We start from the raw sequence: 23,982 nt of genomic DNA, 5'->3' as shown, positions 1-23,982 counted from the left end.
AGTTCAGCTGGCGCTCAGCATCCATGCCTGCTTCCGGCTAGCAGCTTTCCCTGCAGCGGGGGCCAGAGAGCTAGAACCTGACTCCCAGACTCCCTCGCAGCCAGGGCTCCAGGTGAGAATTAGGTTCTGTCCTTCAGAGACACCTGCCCGGGCGTTGGCAGCTTGGGTTGACGGGCAAGGGCATGGACTCGTGGGATTTTCTGCACCTGCCTTCTTGTGCTCACTCACCACTTTGATTGGGGTCCGGAGGCAGTTACGGTGGGGGCACCCCTTCCCAATCCAGGGCTGTGAGTTCCAGAGGTGAGCTCTGATTCTCAAGGTGGAGAGGTAACTGTCCTGCTGGACGGTTCTCATGCGCCCCGGGACCCATTCCTGGAGACCTAGCCCAGACCCGGTGCCCCCAGCTCTTCCTGTGTTTTTCCAGAGACCTAATTCCCTTTTATTGAATCTCCTTCTATTGGAAATACTTGCCAGGACTTCCCATTTCCTGTTCTGACGAGGCTGAAACAGTCCCAAAGCAAGTAAGAGGCAAAGCTGGGGCCAACGTCAGGGTCTCCTGCCTCCAGAGTCCAGAGCTTGGGGGCAGCAGTGGCCTGAGCGAGGGGCCGATGGCCATGGGTGTTTAGAATGAGGAGGCCCAGCTGGCGCCTGCGTGTAGGCTTAGGGAGGAGAGACCGGGAGGGAGGAACTGCTGGAAATCACGAGTAGGAGTCAGGTAGGGGAACAAGTCAGCCCTGCTTGGAAGATGCTGGAACAAGGTACGGACCAAGAGCCAAGGGGAGAGAGATGGCCAGTTGAGGGGAGGGATAAGTGGAGTCTGTTGTGGGAGAAATGGTTGATTCCTTCCATGCTTTCACATGTAAATAACTGAAGACACTCTTCCAAAAAAAAAATTTTTTTTAAAGGACAGTTTGTTATCACATATAACAAAGACTCCAAAGACAGGGCATCTGTATTAGCCCAATACTGTCTTTGAAGGGCCAGGCTGTTTCCTATCCTTCTGCCATAGCCTTCTTGGTAGGTCTGCCTAGCCTCAGCAGGGCTGTCCTCTTGGTCACAAGATGGCTGCACTATTCCAAAGGTCACATCCTCATGGTCACATGATGGCTGCACTATTCCAAATGTCACATCCTCATGGTCACATGATGGCTGCACTATTCCAAAGGTCACATCCAGACATACCAACCTCTAAGAAGACGAGTCATCCCTTCTGGGCTTCTGTTTTTACCAGGGGAGGAACCGTTCCCAGAGTCCCCCAGGAGACTTCCTCTCAGACCCTACTGCCCACAACCCAGTTCCATGGTCATCCCTAACCAGTCTCTGGCTCATGTCAGGGCCTCTCAACCCTGGCAGTATATGAGAATCCTTTGGAGTACTTAAAAAAAGAAGAAAAAAAAATACATATATACACATTATTATATATGTACATTACATAAATATATGTGAGGAACTATATATGACTATGTGAATATATGAATATTATATGAACCTCATATTTATACACCTCATACATAAATATGAGGTTCATATTGCTGTGAACTTCAAACTGCTCCAAAAAAATAAAGAATTAAAAAAAAAATTTTAGAGCTCATGATCCTAGGCATCACTGTGTTTTTTTGTTTTTTTTTTTAGAATTTCCTAAAATGATTATAATAGTCTAGCATGCCACCAGAGCTGAGGAACTATTGGTTTAAACCACATGACATTTGTCTCTGAGCTGGGGACACAGTGACCATTCCTGGAGGTGGACATCTGAATGATACGGAGATTCTGTTAGCAAGGACGGAGGGGACGGACTTCGCGGAGGCAACAAGGCACCTTCTACGGTCACCAAGGTCCTCATGGTCAGGGGAAGCAGGCAGAGAGAAGGGGCTTGCCTGAGGGTGATGGGCACGGCCAAGGGGACCCCAGAAGCAGAGCTGGGGACAGGCATCCACAGCTGCCATCTGCCCTCCCTCCAGACTCCTGGAGCGCGGCATGGTGGGTTTCCCCATTGCCTGACCTCAGAGATGGCCAGAGACAGAGAGCGGAGTCCCGGTCATGGCGCGCAGAGCCCTGTGGATGGTGTGCGGAGGGAGGAGAGCCACCCTGGGGGACAGAGGGACTCAAGAGCCACCACAGGTCAGGGTTAGACCTCTGGGGCCTGTGACGAGGGATACACAACGTGCCTTTCCTCAGTCAACCCCTCGGTGCTCACCTCCTAATACCAAGCAGGATCTTCCTTACCTGCACAGCACCGCCCTTTCGCAGGCATTTTCCTTGTCTGTGGATTCATGGCTTTAATGTCTGTCCCCATCCACGTGGCAGACACGTTGGCTTTCAACAAATAACAAGGCTCCTCCCCATTTCCCAGCACTATTCCGCCCGGTGGGGCCATGCGAGTGGTTCTGGCCAATGGGGATGGGAGGCATGGTGATCTGGTGTGTGACCCCCCGGATCTCTTTCCCCTCTGGGGTGAACTCACCCCAGAGATGGGGCCTCCTTTAACGGTGGTCTCTGCTTGCCTTTGGGGAGCAGAGCCCCACCAGCACCCTGTGGCATTAGCCACTGACTTTCTGTGGCTAACTCGTTACCCCAGAGTAACCTAGCCTATCCCGACTAAGACACCCCAATCAACCGTAAACTCCTCAAAAGCACAGCCTTTATCTGTTTCTTCCAGCGCCCAGAACAAATATTTGTTAAAGACGAGCCCTCCCTTTCTGTTATGATTATAATTTGGAAGAAGCTGGGTCTACAACGAATAGGTTATTATTATTTTTTTAATCTGAGAATCTGAACTCTAGAGGCCCTTGAACAATGGAACCAAAGGATGATTTGCTCACGTGGTTACCGTGTTGTGAATGGAAAGGTGACAGATGCCCCTTGTGCATTCTGTCCAGTGCGGTGTGGATGGCAATGAGCAACCCGGAAATGTCACCTGCTTTCGCAGGGTAACACATGAACTGTGACGATTCTTGGCCATTTATATTCGGGACAATGGCAATTGTTTGGAAAGGTTGAATCATAATTAGCAAATATTGTTTTTCGGTCCATTCCTTCATCCAAGAAAAACAGTAGAAAGAAAAACAGTAGATTGCATCACGGTATTGGGACAAGATCAAGTTGTTTTTCTTCCTCCTCTCCCCCAGTTGTTTTCTTTTGAGTTCAAATCCAGTTTCGAAATAGGATTAGACCAGAACAGGTCGGGTTGGGGACGTTCGGACTAAAACAGGTTGCATTGCAAGGTGTACATTTGATAATAAGAGTAAAGAGGAAGGGGAGAAGGAGGCTGGGAAGGAGAGGACGAGGAAGGAGAAAGAGAATCAGGGGTTTCACCTGTCTGCTCTAAATCTTCCCTCGGGAATAACACAGGTCAAGTCTTTGGAAACCGTGGGCCATCTCTTCTCTGAGCTGGGTGCTCCCAGCTCTCTCAACAGCTCCTCACGCGAGGGTTTGAAGGAGCCACTCAAAACGTCCCTGCAGGTTACATTTCCGTGGTATCAGGAAGGAGCAGGTGCTCCAGGGACACGATATTGTGGCTGGCAGAGTGACACGAGACCAAGGGACAGGACTTCTTCAACCTCTATTTCCTAATCTGTGAATGGGCTTACGAGACTAACTCAGAGGGCGGCAGGTGGATGGCGGGGAAGGAGAGAAGATGTGGGGGGCGGCAGGGGCGGGGATACCAGCTAAGGCTTTCTCCTTCCTCCCACCTCTGGCCTGGGGTGGGGGGCTCCGCTCTCTCATTTATCGGAGCCATGCCTGTGGGGCCTCAGCTCAGGGAAGACAAGGAAGTCTTTGATCGGGATGTTGACTTTAGGGTTAATACAGTTTTAGCGTCTGGGCTGTTTCACCCCGCAATTAGCTCACGTGAGCTTGTAGTCATCTGAAGTCAGGTGATTTCAGATGAGAAGATGGCAGGAAGAGGAGGGATTTGGAGCAAGAAAACCCCAGTGACACCATTTACATTCATGCACTTAAATATTTAGTGAGCACCTACTATGGGCTAGTCACTGTTTTAGCCTCTAGGGGGATAGCGTGACTACGACAAACAAAAGTCACTGCTCTCGTTTGCATGGGGAGACGCAGGCTACAAATAGATGAACAGATCAAGATAAGGACAGATGATAACAAGCGTTTTGGAGGACAAAAAGCAGAGTGAGTGATAAAGAATGGGGAAGGACTTGGGGGGAGGGTGAGGCTTGAGCTGAGGCAGGTGTGATGAGATGCTCCCGCCATGAGGCTTTGGGTGATGCACGTGTTGGATGGAGAGTTTGAGGCATCGTCTGGGGTCAGAGAGCAGGGCCAGATCATACAGCCCCTTGCAGGGCAATACATGGACCTGAGGACTTTTTCTAGGTGCAGCAGGAAGGCACGGGAAGATTTTATTTTTTTTAGATTTTATTTATTAATTTGACAGAGATAGAGACAGCCAGCGAGAGAGGGAACACAAGCAGGGGGAGTGGGAGAGGAAGAAGCAGTCTCATAGCGGAGGAGCCTGATGTGGGCCTCGATCCCATCACGCCAGGATGACGCCCTGAGCCGAAGGCAGACGCTTAACCGCTGTGCCACCCAGGCGCCCCACACGGGAAGATTTTAAACCAAAGGTGGTGCTGGGGGAATAGAATTGAAACCTAAATCTCACAACCCAGGAAACGTCTCCACGAAGGTAGTGGAGAAAGAAAACAGGTTTATGACTGAGGAGGCATTAAAGCGGAATGTGATGGACACCCCTGGCAGAGACAGAAGGAATCCCGCCGCCTTACGCACCCAGGCGGAACATTCTGTCACACATGTTCTCAAGATGAAGGAGAACTAGATAAGAGGACTCGACAGCACCGTGGGTCACACAGAGTTCATCCTAACTTCACATGGTACTTGGGAACACTATCTGGGATAATAGGCTTCCTCCAGGGGACAAACGTCTGTCTTAGGACAGGAGGTAGGTAGGTAGGTAGGGTTGCAACTTGTAGGGTTGCACCTTGGAGCCAAGTCCTGGCCAAGTGCAGCTCCAACCTGAGGCGATAGGGGGCGCTGTTTCCCCGGGTGTTCTCCTTTCAAAATGGCGACTCCCAGGTCTTGAGAAGGAGCTCCTGACTTACTAAGCTGGCTAGAGGCTGTTTTAGCTTTTAGAAGCATTTCCACGGGTTTCAGAGAGGCAGAGAAAGAACATACAATGACAAATTTTCAGAAGTCAGTCTTTATTTACTAGGGGAGAAAAATCCATTCCTTTATTTTTGACGGGGGGGGGGGGGTCGAAGCCTCTTTTTCTAATTATTTGCTCTTACAGTGGCATGATCTGATTTTGGTTCTAGGAATCTCATCTGGCTCTTCAGGGAAGAATGACCTGGAGTCCTCTGAATCTGATCTGAGTCTTCTGCCTCAAGAGCAGAAGAAAGACCACTCAATGGTACCACTTTCCATGGTACTTAGCCCAGGGGCGTGATGGTGAAAATACGGAGCAGGACTGATGTGGGTACCAGCTGGAGGCACCCCCTTGGGGGGCCTTGTTAGCTCTTGGCCCTAGAGGAAAGCAGGGAATCAAACATGCCTCCTGAGTTTTGGCTTGAAAACTCCTCCTGACAATGATGCCACGTTGGCTTAGACGGAAATCAAGAGTCTGTCCTGGGCTGCTAGCGTTACGTTCCTATTAAGAATCCAAGTTCATGGGTCAGGTAGGCAGTTAAATTAATGAGTCAAGAGCTCAGGGCCGGAATCAGAGACTTCCAATTGGGGAAGAGGGTAGAAGGAGCATGGAGGTGTGGAGTCCCAGGACCCCAGAGGTGAGAGAGCGTTGGAAGGAGGGGTGGTCCGGCAGTGGGGCCAGGGAGGCTGATGGGGTGATGGGATGGCCAGTCAGCCCACTTGCTGGTGTCCCGGCAAGAGGAGTTTCAGCAGAGTAGAGGTGACACCTGGCCGGATCAAGGGGTATGGAAGCAAAGTGCTATCCAAGAGCAGGCGACCTTCTGTCCAGCGTTGCTGAGAAGGACAGGGGAGAAACGAGGCAGTTGACTAGAGGGGCAGGGGGCTTTGAGAGGATTTTGATTTTGTTATTATTCAATTATCGGGGTATTTGCAAAATAATGGTGCATGCAGGGAACATGCAAATGATACGTGATGGTTCATTGTCTACCTGGCCCCCCTCCCCTTCCCTTAGTAGAGGGGACAAAGCACGGGTACAGGTTAATGGCTTTTATTTGGGGTTGTATTTGGGTTTGGGGGGAGGGTAAATAAGATGTGAGATACTAGAGACTAGGAAGGATCCAGCACAGAATGGGGGACCAATGAGGGAGAGGAAGGGGGTTAATGACGTGAGTCAAGGTCAGGAGCAGGCAAGGTTGAGAGAGGCAGTGGTCCCAGGCCCAGTGGAGGGCTGGCCTTGGTTGGGAGCAGGGACACTTGGGCGCAGGGCCGGGTACAGCTGTTGACTGACTCTGCTTTCACCGTGAAGACTCCTGTGAGCGCCCCCACATTTATCCCTCAGGGCGGCCCAGCCCCACGCATTACTACCCGCGCCAGCTTGTAAACCAGGCAGGCTGGCCCCGGCAGGTCCCTCCCCAGCGCACCCCCATGCACCTGCTGGCCAGGCTGGGCTGAGTCTTGGCTTTCGCTTCAGTACATCCTCCCTGGACCCTGTCCTCGCTCCTCGGGCCTCTAAGGCCAGACTCCTGGGCTCAGATGCTGCCTGGCCAAGAGTTGTCAGGCCCTGTGGGTCCTGGGAGGCCGACCTGGCTTCCGGGACCTCCTGCCCTGGAGCTGCCCTCAGAAATCACCAAGGGGGTTCATGTTGCTGACCGCGTGGTCTCACCGAGGGACCCCTGACCTAGGGGTCAAGCCTCATTTGAGAGGAGCACGTTGGCCTGCAGTTTCTGAGCCATTTGCCATCAAGACAGCCTCCTTGGTCCCCCCTTCACCGGATACACTCCGGAAATGGGGCTGACTCCCATCATCTAGAGGCAAGATTAATGTCTCCCGAACACGAGTGCCTCCCGCCTCAGGCCCCCGGGGACCAATGCTGGGACTTTGGGGAGGCCTTCACTGCGAGTCAAGATGAGAACTGGCGGGGGTGGGGGATGGGACTGGAGAGGATGGGGGAGGGGCTGCAAAGGAAGCATACACACACACACACACACACACACACACACACACACTTGTCCGGCTGGTGAACTTTTATTGATCTCTCTCTGTCCAGCAAAGGGGCGGCGGGGACTTGGGGAAGGGAAGCCCAGGGCCCAGATAGGAGTGGGGGCATGCACTGATCCACAGAGGAGCAAGACGGGGGCTCCAGGAACAATCCTCCTAGGGCTGGACAGAGAGGGGAGGGGTACAGCACGGGGAGGCCAGGTCCACTTCAGTGACGGGTCATCTGTGAAGAGGACACAAGGGGACAGGAAGGCGCGTGTCCTGCATGGGCCCAGTGGCTCCCAGCAGCCTCCTCTCCAGGACAGCCTCTCCCCCGCCTCTCACCTTGGCCAGGCTCGGGGGGTATCTGGCTTTGAAGGACTCATCATTCAGCAGAGGCCTCACCAGGCAGGAGCGGCGGTGGGAGAAGGTCTCAAAGCTCTTCTTGCCGTGGTAGGATCCCATGCCGCTGTTCCCTGCAAGGGGGAGCCGGCTCAGCCCCGGGTGGCCTGAGACCCCCAGCCCATGCCTGCAACCCTCATGCACCCCTTCTCTGAGCCTCCCAGGGATGGCCGAGCCCGGGAGCACCCCCCAGGGAGTCCTGACTGGGAACAATGGAGAGTGCTCCTAAGAGTTCGGTTTCAACGCTGCCACCAGAGAGCTGTGTGACCTCCGACCTGTGTCCCCTCTCTCAGGGTCTCCGTGAAGCAGGCCTGGTGTACCAGGGGGTCTCTAGGGTCTCAAGGTCAAACATGGTTGGTGGATGTGATGGCGGGAGCCAGAGGCCCACACGGGGGAGTTTCATGGGGGTCTGAGGCCCAGGGCAGCCCTGGCCTCTCCTGAACTCCCATGCCAGGGCTGGGGAGGGGGGGCATCTGTAGGGGGCAGGTGGCAGTGAGCTCAGCCCCAGACTCACCCACACCCCCGTAAGGCAGGGAGTGCACAGAGATGTGGGCGATGACGTCATTGGCCGTCACCCCACCGCTCGATGTCTCCGCAATCACCTTCTTAATCACCTGCAACAGCACCCAGCCCCCCCTCAGTCTCCTTCCTGGGGCACCCCAGGCCCCTCCCCACCCTGTCTCGGCGCATCCCAGAGCCTCAGGGGCCAAGCTGGTGGAACCCCAGTCGGGGTCCCCCACTCTCCCCAGGTGTCAAGCACTTTGTGGGAAACAACTGGTTTCAGAGCTGAGAAAGGGGCTCAGGAAGGTTAAGTGACTTGCCCAAGGTCACACAGCAGCGAGCACTGAAGCTGGGATCTAAACCCGGGTCCGTGGACCCCTGGATCCGGCTCATGTGATGCCACGTCGGGAACCCCAGGACCCCGGGGGGAGGGCACCCCAGGCCCACCTTGTCGTTTAGAGAGAACACGTAGAGAGCCAGGGGCTTCTCGCGTTGGCTGATGAACTGGATGGCCTCCTCCAGGCTCCGCACGCACACGATGGGCATCACGGGCCCGAAGATCTCCTCCTGCATCACCTGGGACTGGGGGTCCACGTCTATGAGGATGGTGGGGGCTGAGACAGGAAACAAGCAAGAGTCAGCCGCTGCCGAGGCCCCCCACCGCCCCCCTGGCAGCCTGGGCATCTAGCGTCTTCCTTCCGTTCCTGTTCAGGTGAGGCTGCCGAGGCTCGGGCGGGGCACTGACGAGGCCTCCACCTGCCGGGGCTCCAGCCCCGCAGACCACGGGGAGAACTGTGTGTAACCTAGATGCGGAGGGGACACAGGGTCCACACTGCGAGGGGGTGGGCACTGTGCCCTGCCGGCCACCTGAGCCCCTGCCAAGCTCTTCATTCCCCGCCAAACTGGGGGCAAAGTGGGGTCACCTCTAGTAACCTTCAAGCCTAGGCCCTGGGGGCCCCTCCAACTCGGCTCTTGTTGCTCTTGTGGTCTTGCGGTCCGGATCCCCTGAGGATGCCGCAGGGGTGGGGAGGAGAGGAAGCTGCCCTCCAAGCCTTGTGGGCGGAGGGCTTCTGGGCTGGGGCTAGGCGTCGCAGGAGTCAGGCCCAGCCCCTCCCTGCCGACAGCCCCAGAGCCCATCGCAGGCCCACTGGGTTGTGTCTGCTCCCCAAGGAGCTGTGCCCACTCGCCACCAACATGCAGGGACCCTGGCAGCCACGGCAGGGGTGAGGGATTGGGGGGGGGTGCTCTTACCAAGGGCGAGCACACTCACCTATGTATCGGGTGGCTGCGTCCCCAGTGCCTCCGTAGGCGACTTTCTGGCCCTCCATCAGGCCCATCACCCTCTGGAAATGCCGGGAGTTAATGATCCTTCCATAGTCACGGGACTTCTTGGCATCCTCCCCATAGAACTCCTGTAGAGAAGACGACGCAGGCTTCAGGTCAGGATGCGGACCTTCATTATGGCCGTTGGCTGAGAGGTGACCTTGGCCTGGGAGCACGGGGGAGGGCACCACCCAACTGCGGGCTGCCATGACATCTGGGGTGCTCCAAACGTTCACGGCATACGAATTGCTGCGAGATAGCATTATTTGAAAGAAATATACGCACAGTTGTGTGGACATTGTGATATGATAAATGTGTGCACTCACAGAAAGGAGATGGGAGGGAACATACCAACAAGTTAGCAGTGATTGTCTTGGGGTGGTGGGTTTCTGGCTGGAGCTTTTTCATTTCATTTCATTTCATTTCATTTCATTTCATTTCATTTCATTTTATTTTATTTTATTTTTTTGCCTTACGCTCTATTCTTTATAAACTTTTCCCAAATTATCTACAGTGAGTGTAGATTACTTTTAGGATCAGAAAAAAAAAAATCCAGTGTTTTCTAAAGTCTAGACCCACCTCACCGCCTTGCAGCCTCTCCCTCACTCAGCCCCGGGGCCCACACTCACTTTCAGGGACTTTTTGAGCTTCTCCACAATTTGGTTCTGGATGGAGGGGTCACAGAGGATGTAGTCCGGGGCCACACAGGTCTGGCCGCTGTTCATGAATTTCCCCCAGGCGATGCGTCTGTGAAAATTCCAGATTCGATTGCATTCCGCCGCAAGGCCCGCGCGGCTCCCCCAGACAAGCATCTTATTCCGTCAGCTCCGGATCGAGGCACACGGGGCTGAGCTCGGGAGGAGAGCTCTCAGGTGGGCAGAAGCTGCCCAGAGTCAGAGCAAGACTGCGGTCGGCGGGAGCTGGAAGGCTCCCTCCAGCACGACAGGTGGCGTGCCCCTCACCTGCAGGCGATGTCCAGATCGCAGTCCTTGTCCACATAGCAGGGGTTCTTGCCCCCCAGTTCCAGCGTCACGGGGGTCAGGTGCTTGGCTGCGGCCATCATGATGACCTTTCCCACGGCGGTGTTCCCAGTGTACAGGATATGGTCATACCTCTCCTTCAGCATCTCTGTGGTCTCGGGAACGCCCCCATTGATCACCGGGTACAGGTCCTTCCACGCGAGGAGAGAGACGAGGCTCGGGAAAGACCACGACCCCTCCTCACCCTGGCCAGCCAGCCACCATCAAATAGCCCCCCTCTCCTGACACCGGGACTCCATTCACCTCCATGGGAGAGGCCAGCTGTCCTTGGCCCAACCCAAGGCTTAGCGTCTTGCTGCAAAAATGCACTGTTTCTCAACCCCCAAAGACCCGGAGAGCACCTCACCCTGTCCAGGTACTGAGGGATGATGGTGGCCAGCAGGTTCGCCATGTTCTCACTCAGCTCCGAGGGCTTGGTGACCACTGCGTTCCCTGCAGAGCACACGGAGTCAGAGTCCTGCCCTCCCAGGGACCAAGCTGGAGCCCCATCCGTTCTGTGTCCATCAGACCACGACCTGACCCCAGGGCTCCATCTTCCCCCAGGCCTGAGCTCCCCGCCCGATCTCTGGCCACACTCAGCAGGGGTGGGGCAGTGATCCCTGGCGACTCCCTCCTGAAACGGGGCCCACGTACCCGCAGCAATGGCGCCCACCATGGGCTGGATGGTGACGGTGAAGGGGTAGTTCCAGGTGCCGATGATGAGGACCACGCCCAGGGGCTCCGAGTGGATGTAACACTCGTCCTGCTGGGTCTGGGGAGTCTTCTCCACGGGCTCGTCCGCAGCCCACTCGGGAAGCTTCTTGATCACGTACTCGATCTCTTCCAGGACATACACCATCTCCTCGTAGTACGCATTCCATTCATTCTGCGGTGGAGACAGGGCTCTGTGTGAGCTCACAGGTCGAAGATCGAGGGAGTCCCCGGGGCTTGGCTGTGGTCCTGGCACACTGTTCCCTAAATTTGGGACCCTGACTGAGCTGCCTACCCTCTCCCAACCTCAGCCTCCTGCTCTGAAAAATGGGAGCGTGATCTGGACCTCACGGGACTGCTGGGTATAGGACACAGCTTGGTATGTTCAGCTGCCAGGGTGATGGGGGGTGTTCACCAGAGGCCCCCAGGCCAGGGGCCTGGGCCAGAGAAAGCACACAGTAGAGGTGCAAGCTGAGCTGAGGATTTGGCACTGGGCGGGGGGGGCAGCGAAGGTCCCTTTCTGACTGTCGGGGGCCCAGGCTGGTTTGGACATGCCAAGTTCATGGTGCCCGAGAGGACCTCAGACCTGGGCAGTGATTTGAAGGTCATTAATGGGTGAGGAGAACCGAGCGGAAATGTGTCCAGGAACGGTTACAGATTAAAATAAGACTTGAACCCAGGATAGAGCCCTAAGAAGCCCAGCTTGAAGACACAGGTACAGGAAAAAGACTGCCAGAGAGGACAAAATCCAAGAGACCCTCGGCAGGGGAGGGAGGGAGTGAGGAGAGGGTTCAAGGGATCCTCCCGGAGTGGCTGGGGAGGAAGGCATTGTGCAGGGATGAGGAAAAAGGAGGAGAAGGCGGCAGAACACACAACTCTTCCATGAACTTTGGCTGTGAAAGGGCAAAACAGAAGGTGTGAAGTTTTTGTTTTAAAATGAGGAGCCAGAGATTAAAAAATGCAACAGCACAGGGCCCAGCACAGGAGGGGGATGAGATCCAGGTAACCCCTTCTTTGCTCTTCTCCAAGGCAAAACCAAACTGTGGGAGCAGGGCCAGGCGACTTGGGGGCAGCAAGGTGAAGCGTTTGAGAATTGGGAGGTGTCTGATTTTGCTCAGGGTGAGGGATGGGTAGGGAGGCAGGGAGGATACCCTGCAGAGTGGGGTGCTCTTTGGGATGCCGAACTGGGATGTTCTGCTGGTGGTGGTGGGGGAACCAGGTGGCCCTGCACGGGGCTCAGGGCTGCAGGGTGTCCTGTCCGCAGGACATGGTTAAAAACGGTGGCCTGGTGCCCCGGGCTGGGTGGAGAGGGAAGCGAAGCCGAGAGGAAATGGCAGGCAGATGGGGGAAAGGAGCTGCCGGCCCCTGCGCTGGACTGCGGGGGAACTTGGGGCTCGGAATGGGTTGGAAGGAGAGGCCTGAGCGCCCCGTCTCAGCATCTGATGGTTTGAGCTGCACTTTCCCTTCTCCGTAAAAGAGTTCACCACAGGCCGCGTGCTTTGAGGACTAGGGGCGGTTCTAGGCGAGAGCTGGGCACAGAGCGCCAGGTGCGCAGCAGAAGTCCCAAACGCGAGCAGCGACCCTTCCTGTCGCTGTCCCACGCCTCCGGGCTGTTGGCTGGGGGTGTGGGGGGCGCACCTTGTGGAGGTCGGCGGTCAGCGCGCCCACGATGTCCTTCTCGTGCTCCTTGATCATGCGCCGCAGCGCCTCCAGCTGCTGGATCCGGAACTGCAGCGGGCGGGTCTTGCCCGAGCTGAAGGCCGCTCTGGCCCGCTGCACGACCTCGCTGATTTTGCTCATGGTGCCTGGGGGGAGAGAGCACCTTGGACCTGGGGGCTGCAGGGGTAGCACTCTCATTGCTCCTCCACCGCGTTAATTTTCTAGGAAGAGGAAGATCTCCCCCGGGGGCGCTGGAAACATGGCACGTGTTTGCCTTCTCCGCTCCCTAACCCAGATGTCCCTCCGGACCCTCTGGCCCTCTCAATAACCCCTGAGCTGAGGACAAACGCATCTGCAGGGAGGGCCAGGAAGCAATGACACGCGACCCTGATTGCTTGCGGTGAGTTCCCGGCAGTGGGCTAGGATAGGCCCTTCCTGGCATCTCCCAAGCCCCCTCCCACCTCTGCCCGCTTGCAAAGGCTGGAGACACCGCCAGGCACACACTCCAAGAGCTCTGCGCACCCAGCCAGGCCCCTTTCCGGGTGAGATCGGCCAGCTGGTTAAAGAAGACCCAGCATCAGCCTACCTGCGCCATCTTTCTGGCTTTGCGACTGTTTGCAAAAGCCCGATTGCTCTACAGGTGGAAGCGGGCTTGGTCTTTAAACCAGAGCGCGCCTGTAACACCTGAGAGACCCAGAGTGCCAGCCAGCAGAAGTCTCTCGGAGCTTCAGAGCTCCTCACAGAACTGCGGAGGGGATTCCTGCTACCGGTGTAAGAAACCATGCTTGCAAACGGGGATGGCTTGTGTTTCTCTATGACACTGCAGGTCCGCATTCAGGAGCTTACAGAAATCACAGCATTCCTGGACATCCATGAATAAGCAAGGTCATCAAGGTTGCTACAACACAGAGATACTGGGAACATCGTAAAAGGCCATCAGCAACGGAAATGAAGGACGCGGCACTTAGACAATGGATGATTGTGCAGGATTTAGGAGGGAGGTAGAGCTGGGTGTATCTCAGGCATGAGGCATAAGCACGAGACATAAGAAAGAAAACAGGTTACAGAACAGCAGGGACACTAGGCATGTGCCTAGAGGCGTGTGTGCACGCGTGTGTGTACGTGTGCTCTTGCACACACGAGAAAAGACCGGAAGGATAACCCCCAACACGGTGATGACAGGTGGGGGTGGAATTGGTCGCGATCTTTGCGTTCATCATCGTCTGTGGTGTTTGACTTCTTTTGCAACGAGCTTGCATTTTTAAAAACGTTTTGTAACTTTTTGGCTAGGTAACACGTGCCCATGGTAGAAAAAGCCTCCCTTCTCCCTTTTCCCTCAGCGATTCCTTACCGTCCTGCCCACAGCTAGCCCAGGACTTTCAGACACTGCATAAGTTCTAGTATCAGGGGAAAAAGCCACAATAAGGCTATTTCTACTTTGCAAAACAAATTGTATACACTGTAGAGACTATATATGCATGTATGTAAATGTATGTATATATGGTATATATATATATATATATTTTGCAAAATGGAAATAGCTGTGTGTGTGTGTGTGTGTGTGTGTGTGTAATCCTGCTCAAATTCCAGCAAGTGTTTTCTGGTAGCTTCCACTGCCTTCCCTGTCCACGGTGCTGACCCCCACCCCAGGGGTTCTGCCCAGAGAGGAGGGTCCCTGCTGGCATCCAGGGCACCCGAGCCGACCACGACCCCAGCCACAAAGCTCTACAACCCCTGTCCTGAGGACAGGACACCCCGCAGCCCTCAGGAGGGTCCTGCTTCCCTCCTCAGACTTGGGGGGTCAAACCAGGGCAGCAGGCTCTGGCCATCGGCCACCAAGGCTGGGCGGCCTGGGGTGGAAGAGGCCGGTGTGACTCAGGTCCAGCACTCAGAACTCTGGGGTATGTGGGAAGGAGCCCCCTCTGTGGACAGCATTAATAATGGCATCGCCTCTCAGTACAGAGATTAATGGAGCTGGAGAGCATCTAACTTAGCACCTGGCACCCTAAGGAGAGCTGACGGAATTCTTTTCCCTGGACCAGTCCACCTCCCCACAGCCCTGCATCCCACCCGCCTCACCTGTGCCGACTTTGCCCCCAGGTGTCCCCCTCAAGCATCCCCTTTGATCCTCACAAAAACTCCATGGCAGTGCCCAGGAAGAAGGAAGTGTTAGGAGTCCACTTTACAGATGAGCAAAGTGAGGCCGAAAGACACTGGATAGTCTCACCTAGGGAAAAAAAAAAAAAGAACGGGGTCTGGGGATGGGATGGAGGGGTGGGGAGAAGATTACCTTTGACACGGCCTTTCCTAGCGGCTTGAGCTTCTGGAAGGAGCAGCCCAGAGGGGACACATTTAAGGGCCCTTCTTCCCGCCCACTTGGCCTGGGAGTCCCTGCCCAGGAAGTGTGGGTAACAAGAACAGAACAGTGCTCAAATCTGGGTCTAGCTAACGGACCTCTACTTCCTCTGAGCCCCAGCTTTGGGGATTAGGCCTTGGGTTGTTTATTTTTTTCTCTTCTGAAATGCAAGAATGCGTCTGTGAAGGCTTGGGTGGGGCTCCCATCCAATCTTCAAAAGGAGCCTCTGTGTCTGCCCGGGGCAAGGGGGCCCTGATTGATTCAGCCTGGCAAGTAACTCTCCCAGATTTCCGAACTGCCAGAGGCTGTGCTCCCAGTGTCCCCGTTATGTAAGGTCGGCAGAGGGTGCGGCGTGAGTCACGGCGAGCGCGCACGCAGCTGCCCCAGAACGCGTCCCCCTCACCTCTCGGCCATGTGCACAGCAGTCAGGGCCCCACAGAGGCACTACAGGCCGGGGGCTTTTCCCTGCTTTCCCTGTGCGGATCTGCCCTCCTGTTGAACAGCGGAGACGAGGCCAAGAGCCAGGAACGACGGCCTGGCCTCTCCCTCTGTGTGGTGACCCAGGAAACCAGAGATGCTTGGGAAGGAAGGCATCAGGAAGCCCCTTCCTTTGCTCTTTGTCAGAGGGTTGCAGGGCGCCCCCTCTGTGCCACCCAACAGGGAAGGGGGCAGACGTTACTTCCTGCCGCTTCTCACACCTGTCCTGCCCCCCAGACACTTGGCCTCCTCCCAACCAGACTTCTGCCGCCCTTTCCCACATGCAGGGTCTTCTCCAACCAGCATTCAGGGGCCCTTGCTTCCCGTTTCACTGAGATGAAAGCACAAGGTCTCCGCCGGGGGCCTACAAGCCCCTGGGGATGTATTCTGGCCCTTCCCCTCCCTGCCTAGGAGACCCTGCCCCGGATACCTACTTTTGGTCTTCTTCCTCCATTTTCTTTCTTTCCAGAACATTCATTGCCCCCAAATGCTACTTGTCTACTTATTTCCTTTGCTCCCTGTTGCCCTCCAGCTAGAAGCTGGTTTGCTCACTGCCATTATCCTCACATAGCGTCTGGCACATAGGAGCTGTTCAATAAATATTTGCCGAACAATGGAATGAACAGAACATTCCAAAACAATACGAAAACCGTAGCAGCTGGAACATGCACAAGACGTTAGAGGGATGGGGATGAGGGGGCCACGGGAGGGGGGCGGCGTCTGTGCTGAGTGAGGGGTATTCAGGCAAGGAACAGCGGGAGGGCTTGGAACAGCAAAAGCGAAGGCACAGAGGCTGTGAACAAGGTCATGCAACCTTTGCAATTAATCACAAGCTGTGATGTGCCCGCTGTTGCCAGCAGGAGGTGAGGGGTGGATGAGGCTCGAGGGGCAAGGGGCGCATGGAGGCCCTGGGGGCCGGGCAGGCTGTGGGTTTGGGCGGGCATGGAGGAGCTTATCACAGCGTTATCAGAATCAGACCTTGTTTCTCGAGGATGCCTCTGGATAGGGCCCAGTCTCGATGAGGTCCGGAATAGAAGCTGCGGCTGGTACAAAGGCAGGCAAGGGATGACAGGACCCCAACCCAGACTGGCAGAGTGGGAAACCTTCCAGAATAGCAAGAGGAAACACGGGCAGGATTTGGTGCCTGGGGTTGGTGGGGGGGGGGGCGCGGGGAGGGCTGAGCTGGTAGTGGGTGGAAGGTGGGGGCATGCTCTGAGATGGAAAGTCACCAGGGGGGCGCACCAGGCCTCCTCCCCCTTGCTTTCCTGGTGGTGGCACCTGACCATCTTTGCAGATGACCCCTTGCCGGTGAGCTAGTCCCCGGGGTGCTCCGTTGCAGCCTAGCCAGGGGGCACGGGGCCCCCCACGCTCTCCTGGGAACTGGACATTGAGTGCAGGGCAGGCTGCAAGGCCCAAGGCCACTGGAACGGATTCATCATGACCGCCGCTCCCTGCAGACATGGTCCGCCCCGTCTGCTCCCCAGTTCCCCGGCCCCCCCGGCCCCCCACCCCGCTGAGGTCTGATTGTCAGCTCCGCTGTATTCAGTGGAAGTGTTCACCGGACTGCCGAACACTACGGCTACATGTCCTTAGACACGCTAGGTAGTCTCTCTGGGCCTCAGTTTCCTCATCTGAAAAACCAGGTGGAAAGAAACAGAGACATGAGCCCCCCAGGCCCCCCGCGTTCTGGTCCTTGGGTCCACCCGCCTTCCATGAGACTCCTCGGCAGCCTTCGTGGCTTTAAGCCGCCTTCATCCCTCTCATTTCCTCCTTCATCTTTTAGCAAGACGTTGACCTCCCCGAGGAGAACCATGGAAGCAACTGCAAGGAGCAAGGGCGGCCACGATGCCAAACAGTGCCGGGCACACGCGGAGAGTTTTGTGCACATGCTGGGTGCTGCTGCTCTCGTTAGAAGTAGCAGCCTTGGTCCCGGTCACGGAGCAAGGAGCCTTGAACCTGGTTTAAATCCATGGCAAACAAAAACCTTAGATTCTTGTTGGTGAAGAGCTGCGGTCCTGCCCTGAGCTTGACTTGTCCCAGACGGCATGGCGGATGCATGGTTTTTAGCTTTTAATCTTCGCCCTGCTACTCCAACCCAATGCCCAGATGGTTACGCGCTCTCTCCGGAGCCACTGGCATGGCCACCTGTCTGCTCTCCTGAGTCCCTGCACACCTCTCTATGGTACCTTCTCCAAACACCGACAGAGGGACTTTTGGGCAAGGAAGACCATCTCTCTGCCCACTGACATCATCCAGTGGCTTTCTGCTGCTCTGAGGAAAAAAACCTTCCATGGCCTTTGAGATCTGCACGGTCTGACTCCTGGCTGCTTTGCCAGCCCCATTTGGTACCACATTCCAACATTTTCACTAGATTGCAGTCCAATAGCGGTCCTAGAATGGGCCCACCCCAGGGCCTTTGCACATGCTACGTCTCGCTCCCTGGAACACTTCCTCTTCCACTGTGCACTAGGATAACCCTCACTCCTGTTTAGACTTCAGCTTCTCTGACCCACCTTCACCCCCAAATAATACCTTCCTTACTCCCAGGAACCTGCCACAACTTGCAATCATATATTTGTTGGCGTGATTCTTTGTGGATTATTTTTCTTCACTCCTTGTCCTTTCCCCTTCCACCGCCCCCTCTGCCCAGACTCATTTCCATGAAAGCCGCGATCTCAGCTTTTGTTCAATACTGCATCCCCAGCGTGTGGCATATAGGAAGGCCTCAGAGAATAATGGAAACAGGCCAATGTACCAAACCATCCCAAATCAGCAAATGGGGCTGGGCAGGGTCCAAGCGAAGACCGAGAGAAATTATCAATCATTTAGCAAGATGATTTCCAGCAAACTCACCTAAACCTAGCAAAACATTTTTGGATGAATAAAAAAAAATTGGCTTAAAGTTACTTTGCTTAAATTTCAAGGAACACGTAGGTTAGAGTAGCTGTTGGGGGGAAAACCCACTTTCTTTTTAAGAGGAGATGGGAAGTAATTCGGTGGTGAGTATGTGGGGTTGTTATGTCTCTCCGTTCTGTTAGAGAGGAAGGGGGAGAGACGTGAATGCTCAGCGCCTGTGGGAATACTTCGTACACAGACCGTGGGGAAAACAGTCCTGGCTTTGTTTCTGAGCTGGGGCAGCCAGGGACGGACAGCCTGGGAACCACAAGAGGGTCTCACACGCAGCTGAGGTCACGGGCAGGATGAGAACACACTGTCACAAAGGGGTTCTGATCCTTAGCTGCGCCGAGACTGTGCCCCCTGCATCAGAGACATACCTTGAGGGAGGTAGAAAGGTCTCTTGGGTTTGGAACCTTGAACTAAAACCTGTGACAAGAGCCGGAGGGGACCTCCAGAAACTTGAAACCACAAGTTGGACACATAAACCCATGCACAATGCCCTCGTGAAGGGGCAGAGCCTGTGAGCCTCGGACGGAACCTTCGAGAACAGTTGACTTGACTGTTCTTGTAAAATGACCAAGTGTCATGTCTGATCATCATACGTTGTCCATGTGGGCAGAACCCACCGTTATGCTGACTCCCCTGGTGAACAGGATCTCCCCTGTGAATACAATGCAATGGGCTCTTGGGTTGTCTCTTTGGGCTCCGGTAACGTCTACCCTTGCCCTGGCAGGTGGATCCAGCTCTCATCCCCCTGACCAAATGCCACCTCCCAGGAACCTATCTCATGACCCCAAGCCTTAACATCACCTTCTTAAAAAGTACAAGACTAAGTCAGTGCTTCTCCAATGTGGCCCCTGGACCAAAGGCTTCAGCATCACCTGGCAACCTGTTGGAGATGCAGATTCCCAGGCTCCACCCCCCACTACTCAGTCAGACACGCTGGGGTGGGGTCCAGCAATTGGTGTCGTAGCAAGTCCTCTGGGTGATTCTGGTGCCTCCAGGTAAAGTTTGAGAACCACTAATTTAAACAGTTACAAATAACAGGCCACTGGCCGGAGTTGCGTTTGATCCGTGTATTTATTCCTTTAAGAAATTGCAGGGAGAAAATCGTGTTTTACTGCTTAACATCGGCTGCATGTTATAAATACATTTATTTGCACATATATGTGTTTACAAAGTTATACTTTAAAATGAAATAAAGCCGGGAAGATTCATGGCAATGATGGGAGTATAAGAGATTTCGTATTGGTACACGGCATAGAATTCAGTTTACATTTTTCATTGACCAGGGGCTAGGGTGACAGCCTAACACCTTATAAGAAATTGTTCTAAGGGGCAAATAAAATGTTTTAGTGGCAAACATGACGTTCTCAGATAATGGCCAGTGTCATGTCAGGCCTGAGGCTGTTTGTAATCATGATGGCCACTGTTTATTGAGCGCTTAGTGTATGCCAGGGACTGAAGGCATGGTACCTTTAACCATAATTCTACAAGAAACGTGTTATTACCCCCATTTTATAGAAAGGGGAACAGAGGCTCTTATGAGGCTCTCACAGGTTAAAGGTGGCAGAACCAGGACTTGAACTCACGCTTGGCAGGCATCAAAGCACTGAGACATATAGGTCTATGGAATAGAACCAAGAATCCAGAAATAAGCCCTTACATTGATGGCCAGTTGCTTTTTCACAAGGGTGCCAAGACAATTCGATGAGAAAAAAAGAGTCTTTCTAACAAATGGTGCTGGGATGACTGGATATCCACATGCAAAAGAATGAAACTGGACCCTTACCTCACACCATATGCAAAAATTAACTCTGAATGAATCATCACCCTAAATGTAAGAGCGAAAAATAGAAAACGTCTACAAGAAAACATAGGAGCAAATCTTCACGTTTTTGGGTTAGGCCATGATTTCTTAGCTACAACACCAAAAGCACAAATGATCACAAGGGGGAAGATAACTGGATTATAACAAAATTAAAAACTTGTGTAGTATAAGATATACCATCAAGAAAGTGAAGAGAAAACCCATAGAATGGGGGAATATATTTGCAAATCAGGTATATTCTATTACAACTCAATGATAAAAAGACAAAGAACCCAATTTAAAAATGAGCAAAGGGTTTGAACAGACACTTCTCCAAAACGGTTATAGAAATAACCAATAAACACATGAAAAGATGTTTGCCATCATTAGTCATTAAGGACATTTAAATAAAAGTACAAGGAAATACCACTTTATACCCACTCAGATGGCTATTTGTTTTTATAAAATAGTATGGAGGTTCCTCAAAAAGTTAAAAATAGAACTACCCTACTATCCAGCAATTGCTCTACCAGGTACTTACCCAAAGAATACAAAAATACAGATTCAAAGGGATACATGCACCTTATTTTTATACCAGCATTATCCACAGTAGCCAAATTATGGGAACAGCCCAAGTGTCCATCGACTGATGAATGGATAAAGAAGATGTGTCATATGTATGTGATGGAATATTACTCAGCCGTCAAAAAGAAGGAAACCTCGCCATTCGCAACGGCATGGATGGAGCTAGAGCATAATGCTAGGCAAAATCCGTCAGTCAGTGAGGGACAAATACCAATATGATTTCACTTATGTGTGGAATTTAAGAAACGAAACAAACGAATAAAAGTCGGAACCAAAGAGAGAAAGAGGAAACCAAGAAACAGACTCTTAATTATAAACACACTGATGTTACCAGAGGGGAGGTGGGATGAGATAGGGGAAGGGGATTAAGGAGGGCACTTACCGTGATGAGCGCGGGGTGATGTACGAAAGTGTCGAATCCCCATATTGTAACACCCGAAACTCATACTACACTCTATGTTAACTAAGTGGAATTTAAACAAAAAACCTTAAAAAAAGCAAAGACAGACAATAACAAATGTCGATGAGGATGTGGAGAAATAGGAGCCCTCCTATATTGCTGGTGGGAACGTAAAATGGCGTAGTTGCTTGGAGAACAGTCTGGCAGTTCCTCAAAGAGGTAAACAGAGTTTCCATAGAGCCGGGCAATTCTACTCCTAGGTGTATACCCAGGCGAAAGGAAATCGTATGTCCACAGAAAAACTTCCATGTGAATGTTTACAGCGGCACGTTTCGTAATCGCCCCAAAGTGGAAGCAACCCAAGTGTCCATCAACTCATGATGAAAGGAGAAACAACATGTGGTCTATCCATACGATGGAATAATATTCAGCCATAAAAAACGATGACTTTTTTTTTTTAAGATTTTATTTATTTATTCGACAGAGACAGAGACAGCCAGCGAGAGAGGGAACACAAGCAGGGGGAACGGGAGAGGAAGAAGCAGGCTCATAGCGGAAGAGCCTGATGTGGGGCTCGATCCCATCACGCCAGGATCACGCCCTGAGCCGAAGGCAGGTGCTTAACCGCTGTGCCACCCAGGTGCCCCCCAAAACAATGACGTTTTGATACATGACGTGGCTTGTAAACATTGTGCCAAGTGAAAGAGGCCAGTCACACAAGACTACATCATATAGGATTCCATTCATTGGACACATCCAGGAAAGACAACTTCACGGACAAAAAGTAGATTGGGGCAGCCTAGGGCTGAGGGGATTGGGGGTGGTGGGGATGAGAATTTCTTTTAGGGGGACCAAAACTATTCCTGATTAGACTGTGGTGATGGGTGCATTAAAAAACCCCTTAAAAACACTGAATTATACACTTAAATGGGTGAATAATACGTTGTTGTTGTATCTCAATGAAGCTATGAAAACATAGTATTTTCAGTATCTTCACTCTCTGAAATAGGAAAATGAATTGAAAATCCTTTGGGAATTTCCCTTATAGAAGAATTCAAAATAACGTGGATAGGTAATGCCCTCTCAAGAAAGTGGCCCGTAACCCCCATCTCCTTAAGCGTGGGATGTGTGCAGTGACTTCCTTCCAAAGAGGACAGCGTGGACAGGTTGGGAGAGTGGCTGTGCATGGAGAAACCCAACGAACACCACCTCCCCAGGCATTCAAGGTCAACGTCATCCATGATGAGTTATGGCGGCATCACGTCCCCCAGATTTAGCATAATGAAAATGACCACTCCACCTCCGTGGTCTTCCCCCAGGAAAATTCAGAACCCAGTCTCACCACGAGAAAAACACAAGACAAACCCAAACGGAGGGACTTCAACAGCTGACCCAGTACTCCTCAAAACCGTCAAGGTCATCAAAAGCAAGGGAAGTCTGAGCCAAGCGGGGTCTAAGGACACGTGACAATGAGTGTAAGCTGGTCTTCTGGATGGGTTCCTGGGACAGGAAAGGACATTAGGTAAAAAGTCAAGAAATCCAAATAAAGCACGGATTGCCTTAATAATGCACCAACATTGGTTCATTATTTTGTGACAGAAGAGTCACACTAGTGAAACATGTTAATAACAGCTGATCCGAGTGTAGGCTTTACAGGAACTCTGTATAACTAGCTTTTTGCGAGTTGTCTGTAAATCGAAAATTCGCAAAAGTAAAAAGTTTATTTGAAAATCTCATTTGGAGGCAACACGCAGGGTGAAACGAGTTCTAGCTTCCCAGCTCTCTAGCTGTGTGACCTAGGAAAGATAGCTACCCTCTCTGGGCCTGATCTCCCCCATCACTTAAAATAGTTGTGCCAAAATCTCCAACAGTTGTAGGATCCTAACTCGGAAACATACGTGGAAGAACTCTGGAAAGTGAAATTTCTTCCAAAATAATCCCCCGGCAAGGGTAAGCTTCAGTTAGCTAAAAATGTTTATTCATGTGGACATTTTATTCTCCAAACATTCTTGTTTTCCTAGCTAATATACAGCGGATCCTTGAACAACGTGGGTTTGAACTGTGCAGGTCCATTCACAGGGGCTTTTTCTTTTTTTGACCTATTACCGGACTGTGAATGTTTTTTTTTTTTTTCGTCTTCCTTATGATTTTCTTAATAGCATTTTCTTTTCCCTAGCTTCCTTTATTGTAAGAATATTGTATTTAATACATACACACAATACCTGTTAATCGACTCTGTTATCGGTGAGGCTTCAGGTCAATAGCAGGCTGTTAGTAAAGTATTTGCAGAGTTAGAAGTAACACAAGGATTTGCTGCTGCAGGGGTGGGAGGTGGATGGCTCCCCTACCACCCCCCTACCCATCGCGTTGTCCAAAAGGGTCAACTGCAGATCAATAGCTCTTTGCCTCTGGCCACCTTAGTATAGACCCTTCAGCCTCCAAGCCGGCTGCTTCTCTCCCTCCCTCCCTCCCACCCAGACACACAGCCTTCCCCCTGCATGCCTGCAGTCGGCTCTCCCCACTGCCTGATGCTGCCCTCCTACCATCCGCGGATTCACCTCCCCACTGAGATGCGGCTGTAGCACCCCTCCAGCGGGCGGCCAGGAAGGTAAACTTCTTTTTTTAATTTCTTTGTCATAGATTCCCAGGAATATTTGCGTCTTCAATTGCATAGGGGTCCCCGGATGGTTTTCCACAAAGGCGGTCCTGTTCCGGGCCAGCGAAGCTGTCAGACCGGGTT

The 23,982-nt window shown here is 52.9% G+C and overlaps 1 protein-coding gene across 1 annotated transcript; it reads right to left on the bottom strand.

Annotated features, from left to right (window-relative positions):
• Positions 1–7,130: 7,130 nt before the first annotated feature.
• ALDH3A1 (aldehyde dehydrogenase 3 family member A1) lies at positions 7,131–12,862 on the bottom strand. The gene is made up of 10 exons (XM_045778169.2): positions 12,696–12,862; positions 11,001–11,232; positions 10,714–10,799; positions 10,290–10,498; positions 9,957–10,074; positions 9,275–9,416; positions 8,452–8,618; positions 8,018–8,117; positions 7,447–7,577; positions 7,131–7,345 (listed from the first exon to the last, which is right to left on the bottom strand). Exons 1-10 carry the CDS (start codon positions 12,855–12,857, stop codon positions 7,331–7,333), a joined length of 1,362 nt encoding a protein of 453 aa, XP_045634125.2. The 5' UTR covers positions 12,858–12,862; the 3' UTR covers positions 7,131–7,330.
• Positions 12,863–23,982: the final 11,120 nt, after the last annotated feature.

The sequence above is a fragment of the Ursus americanus genome, chromosome 14 (assembly GCF_024610735.1).
Source record: "Ursus americanus isolate L20-20 chromosome 14, mUrsAme1.1.p, whole genome shotgun sequence".
Lineage (NCBI taxonomy): Eukaryota > Metazoa > Chordata > Mammalia > Carnivora > Ursidae > Ursus > Ursus americanus.
This window is presented reverse-complemented; position numbering and strand designations above follow the sequence as displayed.